General features: G+C 48.6%; 1 protein-coding gene across 1 annotated transcript in view; it reads right to left on the reverse strand.

Annotated features, from left to right (window-relative positions):
* IQSEC3 (IQ motif and Sec7 domain 3) overlaps positions 1 to 12,575 on the reverse strand; it is a 117,857-nt gene that overhangs the window by 8,175 nt on the left and 97,107 nt on the right. The window contains exons 6-10 of the mRNA XM_014539403.1: positions 8,011 to 8,150; positions 6,717 to 6,842; positions 4,552 to 4,651; positions 4,244 to 4,405; positions 1,132 to 1,224 (exon numbers count right to left, since the gene is read on the reverse strand). Coding sequence (XP_014394889.1) covers positions 1,132 to 1,224; positions 4,244 to 4,405; positions 4,552 to 4,651; positions 6,717 to 6,842; positions 8,011 to 8,150 — 621 coding nt within the window. The remainder of the gene's footprint in view (positions 1 to 1,131; positions 1,225 to 4,243; positions 4,406 to 4,551; positions 4,652 to 6,716; positions 6,843 to 8,010; positions 8,151 to 12,575) is intronic.

Genomic DNA, 12,575 nt, shown 5'->3' on the forward strand with positions numbered 1-12,575 from the left:
TGGGGGGACAGGACCTGGGGGACAGGGCTCGTCTGACCAGGGCTGCAGCTTCAAAGAGGCAGCTGGGCTGCAGAGTGTGCAGTGGGCTGTCAGGGAGTCGATCACAGCTGCAATTCAGCTCTGGATAAACAGCTGCGGAAACAAGCAGCTGTGACCTGACAGAAAGAAAGGGGCCGGCTGAAAAGCAGGCGGGGGCGAGAGGTGGGGGAGAATCACGAATGCATGATGGCAGGTCAAACTCCAGTACAGAAGGTGACATCACAGTGAGCATCTCCATGCAGCTCAAAGAGCTCTCAGTCCTGCCTAGAAAATGAGTCACATCTCCCAGCTGGTGTGACCCGCCCTGTGAGCTCGTGTGCTGCAGCAGCATGGCGTCCTGGCCGTCACTGGGGGGTGTGGACCAGCATGGAGTTTCTAGGCTCAAGCCGATGACGTCTTGCTAGGACCCTGGCTTCCCAGTGCTTAACGCGGGACACGCAGCAGGCACTCGTAAATGTTTGTTACACGTAAGAATAGGTGCCTGAATGAATTAATGGGCGCATAGTTCTGGGTAGTTTGCTGGGGGTTTGATGTGATGGGGTTTAATTCTCATGCCACCTCTCCTAATTCTTTTTCCTTTGGGACTGTGAAGGTGGAGTAAGTCTTCCCTGAAGGTGGGGGTGAGGGGAGAGCAAGGTGTAGGTAGGTAGAGGTGTCAGTGGGAGGAAGGAAGCAGACCTAGGAGCATGGCCAATGGGGGTATAAAGCCGAGAGCTGGCTTCATTTGTGTGGAGTGAATAATTCAACACCCCATGAACCAGCAGTCTTCTGAGAGCCTGGGTGTGTGAGGGCAGAAGGTGTCCTCACTAGGGCCAGGGTTATCAGGGCTCGGGCCTGACTCCCCATGGTGGGCAGCAGGTGGACGCCGGGCCCTGGGCAGTCTCTCTCCTTCCTCCTCACTCCCACTATGAAGGCCCCATGAGAGGAAGCCTGGAGCTCCTCAGCAGGGAGAAAGGGCCATGGAAACGAGCACTTCCCTCACCCCAATCCCCCAGGAACCCATGCCCAGAGGCGGTAAGTGGCCTCCATGCCCTCCCTGGCCCAGCCATCCAGGCCTGGGGTCTGAAACTCCAGAGCAGGGCCAAGGCTCACCTGTAGGCGATCCCTGCTTCAACTGCGGATCCACCTGGGCTCCTCCAGACTTGAAGGAGCGTGTCTTTGCTCCCTGCTGCTTCTCCAGCTCCCCTAGGGAATGGAGAGGCTCATGAACAGAGAGAAACCCTAACCTCGACCACAAGAAAAAAACACACGAAGAAGCAGAGAGAGCAGGATGAGAACGAATCCTTGACACATGCTACAAAAGGTGGGCCGCAGGGTCTGGCACCCCACTTCATGGCAATTACTATCTTCTGGAGCCTCAGTTTCTTCATCTGTATATGGGGATGAAATACCTGCTTGACTGTAGAGGAGGTTAAGAAGAGGAAGGTGGGCTGTGTGGGTTTGAATCCTGGTTCTGATACATTCTGTGTCACTTTAGGCAAGTTACTGAACTCCTCCATGCTTCACCTGAGGGATAGCAGTGCCCAGTTCAAAGCATCATTAAGGGGATTTACACGAGGAAATATATTAAGGCACTTAGAACAAGACCTGGCGGTGGCAAGTGCTCAATAAATATCTTTCATTACAATGTGTAAGATCACTTGGCACAGCAGACTTTGGTGACGTCTAGCCTGCCCGCCATGCTCCCCAGGGCTCTGAGGCCCCAGCCTGCGGTGCTTCCACAGTGTTTTCTGAGTCTCCCCGGAGAGACCCACGTGCCCGGGGAGGAGGGGGTCTGTCAGTGCTGCACAGCCCGCATGGCCAGGGCATCTGTCTTGGTACTCAACTGAGTCTTGGTATTCAATTTCAATTTTTCTCTCTAGACTGTAAACCTGTTCCTCCTTGTTCTCTGGGTGCTGCTAGAGAACTGCCAGTTACCATCCTTGGAGATTTGACAGTCATTATTAAATCACTCCAGCTTCTCTCTTCCAGGAGACATAACTCAAGTTTCTTTTATTAAAGCTATTCTCCTGGGTCCCATTTCCTGCCTCTCTGGTTGTCTATAATCCAGGGACACAGACTGCAAAGCCCCGAACCAAGACCATTTGTCCTGATTGCCTGAATCACAGCATCAATCAATACGAAATACTGTTACTGAACTGAGCTTCGTTCCTCTCCCCGCAGAGGGGCTTTCTCAGCTTTGGGGAAATCGGTGCTCAGTAAGCAGTAGCTGTGGCTGATTTTCATTTCCTCCTTTCTCCTTGACTCCCTGCCTCCCTGCCCAGCCCTGCATCTTCCCTCAACTCGCCTTTCCTTCCTCCTCATCTGAAGAATCAGAGCTAGATGTCTCTCCTTAAGTCCCTTCCCTCTAGACAGCAGGAGAGGATATTCAGCTCCTGGCATACAGATTCTGGCGATGTCTACGCCTTTGTACTCTGGGGAGATACACGATGGGCTGCTCACAGGCAGATGGGAAAAGGTTCCTCTCCCAGCAAAGCTGGTGCCCATGGGCCCACTGTGGCTCCTCGGGGCTGTGTGGAGGCACCTGTGACATTCTGATGATGAGAGAAGTGAAGCCATTTCAGGGTGTGTCCTCGAGAATGTTCAAGATCAATGGCCCAAGTAACATCTCTGAACATGCAACCCAGCCCCCTTTAAAGAGTCTGTTGTTTACACTGTGAGCTCCAGCATTGCAATGGAGTGCCGAAAGGGAATTTAAACACCCTCCCTCCACCCAGTGACTCCAGTTATATAGTCTGGTCTAGGGCGGTTTTCTTGTTTTAACTTGATTTAGTTATGGTTGTTTTCTTAGGAAATTGTCAACAAAACTTCTGTTCTCCCTCCCAGTGGAAAGTACCTCAAAATCAGACAAATGCAAATTCCAGCTCCTCTGCTTTTAATATGCATGACCTTGGACATATCCCCTTAACGTCTCTGACTTATCAGGCAAATGGGGACAATGCACCCACTGTGCAGCATCCGTGTGAGGATTAGTGGAACATAAGAAACTGCCTGGCACATAGTAGGTGATCCCAAACACTGATTAAAAAGCAATACTATGTAATACAGCTCTGGCTCAAAAACTCCCACTGCCTCTCCTGTTGTGTACATTTTTATGATTTTATTTTAATCCTCACTAGAGGATATATTTATTGATTTTGAGAGAGAGAGAGAGAGAGAGAGAGAGAGAGAGAGGAGAAACATTGATTGGTTGCCTCCCTTACTAGTGATTGAACCCACAACCTAGGAATGTGCCCTGACTGGGAATCAAACCTGCAACCTTTTGGTGTATGGGACGGTGTTCCACCCAACTGAGCTACCAAGCCAGGGTAGATTTTTATGATTTTAGAAATACTTTTCAACTAAGTGGCTGTATAAGGCAGACCTGAAGTTTAGTTTTATTTCTGTTTTACTTTCTGAATCCATTCTTGTCTGAAAGGCTACCTGAAGCCACAGCAGTGCTTCAACAGTAAAAGCTTGCAAATGGACACAAGTAAAAAAGCAACCAGTAAAGCAGAGTCCCATGTGTTCTAACCGCCTGAACTGGAACAGTCAAGAACCAAGGCTTTCCTTAGAGGGAAAGAAAGACCAAGTGAGGGGCAGTCGGGACGACTATTTGAGATGAAAACAGACGAAAGAAATGCGGAAAGACCAAGTGAGGGGCAGTCGGAGAACCAGCCTGGCTCTTCTAAACACGCCATGAAAAACTAGGTGGGACGACTATTTGAGATGAAAACAGACGAAAGAAATGAAACAACCAGATGTAGTGTGTGAACCCGGACTGGATCCAGGGGAAGAGGTTGAACAGGGAATTTGATGGGAGAGAAGCTGGGTCCCGGACCTCTTTGGTTTGCAGGCTGCCTTGGCCAGCTCGCTCAGTGTCCCGTCCAAACAGGGAGTTCTCACTTCCAAGGGGCGCATCTGCACACACACACACACACACACACACACACACACACACGTGCGCGCACGCAGCTCTGGCCGACCTCGCTTTACCTGAGAAGAAACAGAAGAGCAGTGCAGCCACACGGAGCCGTGATGGGCAGTGGGCCGGGGAGGGTTCAGGACGGCAGGAGGGGCCTTGGCTCACCCCACACTCAGTCCAAAGTGGGGGAAGGAGGCAGAGCATGTCTGTCTCCAAGCCCACTCTGTCCCTTGCTGACTGGGAGCTGGCCCACCCTCCCTGCGGACCACCTCAGAAAGCCTGGGTTGACTGTGTCCTTACACTCTCTCCGGATCTGCTCCAGTTCCGTCACCTCCGCGATGGACTCCTTCAGGTCCTCCACAAACTTCTGCATCTCGTCTGAGCCCAGGGCACAGAAATGCAGCACCTGCTTCTTCTCAGAGCCCGAGAGCGGGGTCGCCAGGGTGATGCCATGAGAGTAATCTGGAAACCAGACCCAGGCCCATGGGCCGTGAGCAGCAGCGGGCGAGGCTGGAGTCAGCCGGCATGCTTGTCCTTCCACCCTCCCTACAGCCCTCAACTCCCCCCAACCATCCTCTGCGGCATCTCCGGGTCCCACGGAGACTCACACTCATTCTCAAAGAGGTGGAACTGCATGCCCAGCAGGCCCACCGACTTGCAGAAGGTGTATGTGGAGGAGCTCTTCTTCTTTGGGCAAAGCTTGAGGATCTGTCAGGAGAGGGAGACAGAGATGCACTGGCGGGTGTTGGCATGCATGTGCCCGGATGCATGGACCCCCAGGACAGTCCTGAACACACAAGCAGATGCACGCAAAGATACATGCACACACATACACACTTATGTACTTAGGATAGATTCACACACGTACATATACATCTACATGTACACACACACATATCCACGTAAATAAACACTCCCTGCATCAAAATGTGTGTGTGTGTGTGTGTGTGTGTGTGTGTATAAACACTCCCTGCATCAAAATGTGTGTGTGTGTGCGTGTGTGTTTACTGCCTAAGACCCTCCAGTGGCTATTCCCTCTGCACTTAGAAGAAGCCAAGCCACACTTCCTGCCCTACCTGATCTGGTCCCTGCCTTACTCTGGCTTATGCTCAAGCCACACTCTCGCCCTTTCTGTAGCTTGAACAGGGCAAGCTCAGCCCTTTCCTCATGCTATTTCCTTTCCACAGCTCTCCCTGCAGCTGGGCTCAGTCCACCGCAGGCCCTTTGCTCATGCTATTTCCTTTCCACAGCTCTCCCTGCAGCTGTCTGCACAGCTGGGTTACTCTCATTACTTAGATCTGAAATGAAATGTGTCTCCTTAGAGATGCCTTCCTTGAGCATCCTACCTAAAAAACCAACAAAATAAACAAACAAAGAAGTCCACCTGAACACCGTCCTCCTGAGCCTATCACCTGTTTTATTTCTTCATAGCACCTTCCTCTCAATTTGGTATTATCTTCTTTATTTGTCTTCTTAATTATTTTTTTTTATCTTTCTTCTCTACTAAAATGAAAACTCTGTAAGCCAGTTGCTCAATACACAAAATATTGAGCTGGACTCTGGGGACACAGGAGAATGGGAGACAGAGAGCCCTGCCCTCAGGATGCTTATCGGCGGAGGAGGAACAGCTGGGTCAATAATGCACAATAAGCAAAAAAAAGGTGAAGAAATGGATAGATAAGGTAATTTCAGAAACTGAGAAGTGTTTTGAAGAAAATGAAATAGGGTAAGGATTAGACAGTGGCTGGCAGGTTCCCTTGCTAGGTGGGCAGGGAGGGCCTGTGTGAGGAGGTGATGCTGGAACTGAATGCAGGGAGGGTGGTGGCACAGGTGGGGGAGGAGGGGTGAGGGGAGGAGCTTTTCAAGCAGACTTAGCAGCAAGAACAAAGGCTGGTGATGGAATGCGCCCGGCCCATGAGAGGCAGCCTGCGGGGCCCAAGGTGCTAGAGCAGCCAGGGAAGAGAGAGGGGGACATGAGGTCAGAGGTCAGAGGTCCTGGAGGGCCGTGGGACTTCCTTCTCCTGCACCAGAAGCCAGGGTCAGGTCTGAAGCATGGCAGACAGGCCTGATCTGCACTCTGGAAGGACCACTCCTGGCTGTGGCAGATGGGTCCTGCGTGTGAGCATTAGATTTGGGATAGTTTTAGATTTAGTGCCAACACGACTCATGGATAGAGGGGATGTGGGGATTGAAGGAAAGACAGAAACCAAATCCTGTTCACCAGTTTGCACTTACAACAATGCCTGCACACAGTGGGCATTCACTGAACATGTGTGGAATGGATACCTGGCTTCAAAGACCAAAGAATGAGTACCATACAGATGCAGATGCTCGCACACACACACACACACACACGCACACATGCACACACACACACCAGCATCCCTTCAGGCCCAGGGACAGCACATGCCCCGCTGAGGTCCACCGCCCAGCACCGTACACCCTGGCTGTGGGACATGAAGTGCATCCCTTTACCCTGCCTGACCCAGGCTTCCGCTAAATGGAGAGAAGGAGGATCAGAATCTAGTTCATTTCCACTGTGACCGGGGAAATGATTTAACCTCTCGTTGCCTCGGTTTCATAACTTATAAGGTAGAAATGATCCTATCCACCTGAGCTACCTCACACCCACAATGTGAAAATGCCACGAACAAGGTAAATCAGCCACTAAGCACACAGCACTCGGTGTGAAATCTGGGAGGCCCCTTTGGCCCCTCTAGGGGGTCCCTGCTGAGGCTGAGCAGGGCAGAGGAGCCCTGGGCCGGTCGCTCACCACCAGCAGGTCGTTGAAGAGGAACACCTCCCTCTGATGTGCGGCCTGCTTCTGCAGCTTGTTCACGTCTGTCACCTCAAAGAGCCGGCTGCAGCAGACCAGGCGGCGATGGGGCACTGACAGCACCTGGAGAGGGGCACGTGCTCAGCAGGAGGCGCCCAGAGCTCACGGCCCTCCCCGCCCCACAGCACCCATTTCCCAGCAGATGGAGGGCCAGGGCTCTATTACAGGCCCGAGCTGACCCTAAACCCCCTCTCTCCTCACTGGGGTCCTTTCCCCTTCATCACGTTTCTTAGGGAGCAAGGCTGGGGTGAAGGGCTCTGTATGCTGGAGTAAATGAGGAGGTGAAGGGATGGGAAAGACAGTTGATAAGCGCTGTCAGACTGTTCATATCCAGTCACTGTCAACTGTTTCCCTCCAAGACCTTCTTCAGGGCACCCCATGTCCCAGGCTGTGGCCTGTAGGATAGCACCCCACCCCTTTCCACTGCACACCTAAACGCAAGTGTGCAAGAGGGAGGGGACTATAGGGACACCTTGAATCTGCTCCAGGGTGTAAAACTATCCACTCCAGTGGCATCTGAAGATCAGATAGACACTAAAACCTCAGCATATAGGCTCTGGGCAGAATAGGGCTCTCCCTGCACAGACTGGGCAGCGGACCCAGTGCACAGCCTCACAAGGTCCCTGAAGTGCCCCCCAGCAATCGAGGGAGGAGGAACTGGAGACAGATCCCAGAACTGACTCCACACCCTTTGTATTTATGGCATAAAGAGCCCCCGCTGGCATGTAAGTAGAGCAATAAACTACAGAGAACTGCAAAACCACAACATAAAAATCACTGCAAAACCACAACATATTTCCTGTGACCCCAGTGGTTCAAGACACCACAGTCCAAAGCCTATGTTAGCCTATTCTCTGTGTCTATCCAGTAGGACCAGACAGGCATGCCCAGGATCCACCCCTTCCTAAACCTCCCTATTTAGTCATCCAGATGCTTCAACCCTAGAGCACTGGGCAGTCTGCCCCACACCTCACCTCTGTCTCTCCTGCTGCAGCAGCTGGAGCAAAAGGCAATAACGCAAGGAAAAAAAGAGGGTGCAGTCTACGAGACCCAGCAGGGACTCAGTAACTACTAAGTGCAAGAGTAAGGGAAGAGTGTTCTTGAACGGCAAGGAGGAGAATGGGAGGAGATGTCAGGAAGAAAGAAATGAGAGGAGAGGTGATGGGGGAGCTTAGCAGACACAGGAGAGGATGTGATCCCCCAGGGGTACTGTTCTACAGCGGGCACTTACTGTCTTCATGCCCACGATGGACTTCTCCACCTTGGTGACATACGTGACGTGGTCCTCATTAGACTTGAGCTCTTTCTGCTGTATCCTTTCATAGATGCCCACCACCAGCTCCCTGGGGATGTCTGCGCCATCATCCACACCTGCCGTGAGAGAAAGGAGGCGGGGAGGTGGAGGAGGGGGGCGTCAGAGGCTTGGAGCCAGAGAGGGGAAGCCCCCTTCCAGACTGATCCCTTAAAGGGTAGCCTTGATTTTGCCCTGTCCCTGCTCCAAAGCCTTCAATGGCTGGCACTCATATCCATTACCTTAAGGACAAACTCCTTAGCCAGACACCAGATCTGCTATAATAGGGCCCCACATTTCCAGCCTCACCTGGAATGAGGCAATGAGGCAATGAGGCAAGGTCCTGCTGTTCCAGAACCTGCACTCCCACCTCCCAGGCCTTTTCCCTCCTCTACAAATGCAGCCTCCCTGTCCTGCCATGTGCCTTGCTTCTGCAGTCCACCTCCCTTCCCCCATCCCACCATGAGAGCATCTTGAAGGCTAATGTACTGTCTTGTTTCCTTTAGAATTTCCCCCCTCCTGGGCTTTCCCCTCCCTTCCAATAGGGAGAATGGTGCTCAGTGATTAGTTGTTGAATGGGTGACAAGATTCTTCCCTCACTGGGAAGGTGGAGGTAGTTAGACATTGAATGACAGAGGCAGCCCTGTGTGCAATGCAGGTAAGGAGACCCTGTACCCATCTCCTACTTCGCAGTAATGGTAAAACTCTGGTAACAAAAATTACTAACAGGAAATATATCAACATGAAAACATATTTCTTTAGAAGCAGAAACAGATGCAATAAAAAATTCTACTTTTTCTAAATCTTTAATAACACCACACTTCTTTGATAAGAGGAAAAAATTGAAAATTAATCAACTTCAGCAAGTGTCCTTAAAGGAGTTTTCCTACAACTGAGAGGACATTCACCTTCTATGAGCCATTCTCTGTATTGACCCTGTTTCTTCCATATCTGTATCTGGTCCTTAAAGGTGGGCTAATGGGCCATGCAGCACCCCTGGGGGCCTGAAAGGAATGTGGCTGGGGCAAGACAAAGCAGGGATCAAGACAGAATACACACGGGCCCCCAGGTAAAGATAGAAGGTTGTACATCTTCTCTTTCTGAATATTCTTGTACAAAGAAATTTTTAAAAGAGGCTACACCCACAAAGATGAAGAGGAGGGGGAAAAGGCGATGGCACCATGGGGTCTGGAAGGCAGATGAAGGAGTGACTGGATTGGCAAACCTAAGAAAGTGGACACGGAAGCACCACAGAACCTAGAAGGGCTCTAGAGTTGGCAGCAATAAGATCTCTTAAAGTGGAGGTGAAGGTGGGCTGAAAACAGGAAAATAGGTTGAAAATCGAGAAAACATTTAGATTTTCCTATCCCTTCCACTACAGCAGAACACTGAAGGTTAATCCTCTGAAAGGGATGAACCAGGAACTCTGGGTTGCAAGTCCCTCCTTTAAGCCCAGCCAAAGGGGGGAGTCTGTGCTGAAAACTGGGGGGTAAAACTGATGTCTATATATTAAAAGACCCCCTCAACCCTATTCATCCACAAAGATCTCAGAATGTTGGCAGCCAGACTCATAGCCTTTGGACAACAGATGGGACATTTCTCTCCAACCAGCACAAGAGAAAACATCTAAAGGTACTGCAGTAGGGGTCCCCCAATGAAACAGCTCAACTAAAGCACCCTATGATTAGTCCACCATTCAGCAGCCCGCCAGTACTCACAGAGTATTTAATCAGCTGTTTAGTGGCTCACTCTTAAATATAAATGGGCAACCATTCATCAACTATATATGAGAAAGAAGTATGGGAAAGCAGAAAACGGAAGCCAGAAGAAGTAGAGGCAAGCAGGAAGAAACTGAAACAAGCAAATAAAAATATATCATTAATGTCTTCAGAGATATATAAGAAGATATTGCATCTACAAAACAAGAATATAATGCTATGGAGGAAGAACATTTAGAGAACAAAAAAGGAGTTATTTAAAACGAAAAGTATGACAACAGAAATGGAAAACTTAGTAAGAGACTTGAAAGGTAAGGATATCTTCAAGAAAGTCAACTAGAAGACAAAGATGGCAGGTAGAAAACTATAAACATTAAAAGATCAAAGTATGAGATCTAACATCTGAGTAATAAGAGTTTCAGAAAAAGAGGACAGAGAAAATGGATGGTGAAATGAGCAAATACAAAATTTAGAAAACTTCCCACAAGTAGAGGGCTTGTGTTTCTAGACTGAAGGAACAACACAGTGCCTAGTACAATAGATTTAAAACACACACACACACACACACACACACACTAATAGATTTAAAACACATACACACACACACACACACACACAACCCCACAAGGTACACCTTCATGAAAATTCAGAACAGAAAGGACAAAGAGAAGAACCTATAACTTTTCAGAGAGAGCAAGAAAAAATAATAGCAAAAGGTCAGGAATTGGAATGGCAGTGTTAGCATTGTCAGTTAAAGGACACATATATAATACCTTAATCAATAAAGAAAAAATTCAAAAAGTTTCTCATGGAATAAAAATAAAGCTGCTCTCTAGAAATGTCAATTTCTGTTCTTAATAGTTCCTCATTGGAAGGGGACTTACTGGGAGTCTAGCATCACTGTCATCTCTGATTTTTAAAACAATCCCAATAAAAATATAATCTAATGAGAGAGAGAGAGAGAAAAAAGATAATGGAGCAACGCCTTCAAAATTCAGCGTTTAATGTTTCCAATCTGTAATTCTATTCCCAAGCAGATTGCCAATCAAGAGTGAAGATAGAAGCCCGGCTGGCATGGCTCGGTGGTTGAGCGTCAACATATGAACCAGGAGGTCATGGTTTGATTCCCAGCCAGGGCACATACCTGGGTGGTGGGTTCAATCCCCAGTGTGGGGCATGCAGGAGGCAGCCGATCAATGATTCTCTCTCAGCATTGATGCTTCTCTCTCTCTCTCCCTCTCCCTTCCTCTATGAAATCAATGAAAATATATTATTAAAAAAGTGCTGGAATTAACCCGATTTACTTTAAAAAAAAGCGTAAAGATAGAAAAAGATATACTAGTATTCAGACACACAAGTTCTCAAACAGTTTGCCTCCAGTGTACCTTTTTTCTGGGGGAAAAAAGTGTACCTTTTCTCTCTCAAAGAGGAAGCTATGAAATCTAGGCAACAGAAATCTAACACAGGAGCAAGGTGAGGATCCCCAGACGATGGTGAAAGGAGATATCAGAATGACAGCCGTGCAGCTGTCCAGACTAGAGCAGAACTAGAGGCCCCAGGAGACACAGCTCCCAGAATATGAAACTCAGGGAATATCTGCTGGGGCTCAATGTGTTTAGAGGAACTTGACACTTGAGGTGAAGAGTTTGGAGATGAATTAATGGCAGGTACATGAAGAGCTAAACAAATGGACAAAGAATACAAGTATTCACTCCAAGGAAAATAGAAATAGAAAGGATTTGTAATCATTATATACTTCAAGACTCAGCTTTGTATTGTGTTTACTCAGCTTTGGGTTGTGTTTAATATAAACAATGACATCACAAATATGATGCTACAAATGATGCATGGGGTTGTGACATAATTTTAATGGGAATGGGTTAGTGAAGGTAAATGAAAGAGGGCTAACTCCTTTTATTCCACTGTATGTCTGAATGTTTATGAACCTGTCAAATTCATATGTTGAAATCCTAATGCCCAACGGTATTAGGGGCAGGGCCTTCAGAAGGTGCTTAAGGCACGAGGTTGGAGTTCTCATGAACGGTATCAGTGCACCTATGAGAGAGACCCCACAGACTCCCTTGCTCCTTCCACCTGCGAGGACACAGCGAGAAGCATCAGCTAGAACCAGGGCGTGGGTTCTCACCAGACACTGAGTCTGCCTGTGCCTTGACCTTGGACGTCCAGTCTCCAGAACTGTGAGAAATAAGTCTGTTGTTTGTAATCCACCCAGACTGTGGTATTTTGTTTTAGCAGCCTGAACAGACTAAGACAGAAATTAATAGATAACACTTAAATTTTTTTTAAAATGAATAAGTAGCAGAGTGTGAAAGAAACCGCATACCAAAATATATGTACTGTGTAATCCCGTTCATACGAAATTCCAGAACTGGCACAACTTGGCAATGGTGATGGGAGGTCAGAGGAGTTGTTACTCAAGGGCAGGGGTATTGAATGGAACAGAACATGGGAGAATGTTTCGAGGTGAGGACAGTGATCTATATTTAGATCTGGGTGTGATTACATAGCTGTACAGGAATATAAACATTCATCAAGATTTCAGATTTACTGGTATAAGCCTTACAGTATGCATTTTTTACCAATAAAAATAGGAATAAGCAAAAAGAAGCAGAAGGAAGCATGTGCTTTAATGATATAGAGCAGTGGTCGGCAAACTGCGGCCCCTTGAGTGTGGCTCTTCCACAAAATACCACGTGTGGGCGCACACGTACAGTGCGCTTGAAACTTTGTGGCCACACTCAAGGGGCCAAAGAGCCGCATGTGGCT

Source organism: Myotis brandtii, unplaced genomic scaffold (genome assembly GCF_000412655.1).
Source record: "Myotis brandtii unplaced genomic scaffold, ASM41265v1 scaffold216, whole genome shotgun sequence".
NCBI lineage: Eukaryota > Metazoa > Chordata > Mammalia > Chiroptera > Vespertilionidae > Myotis > Myotis brandtii.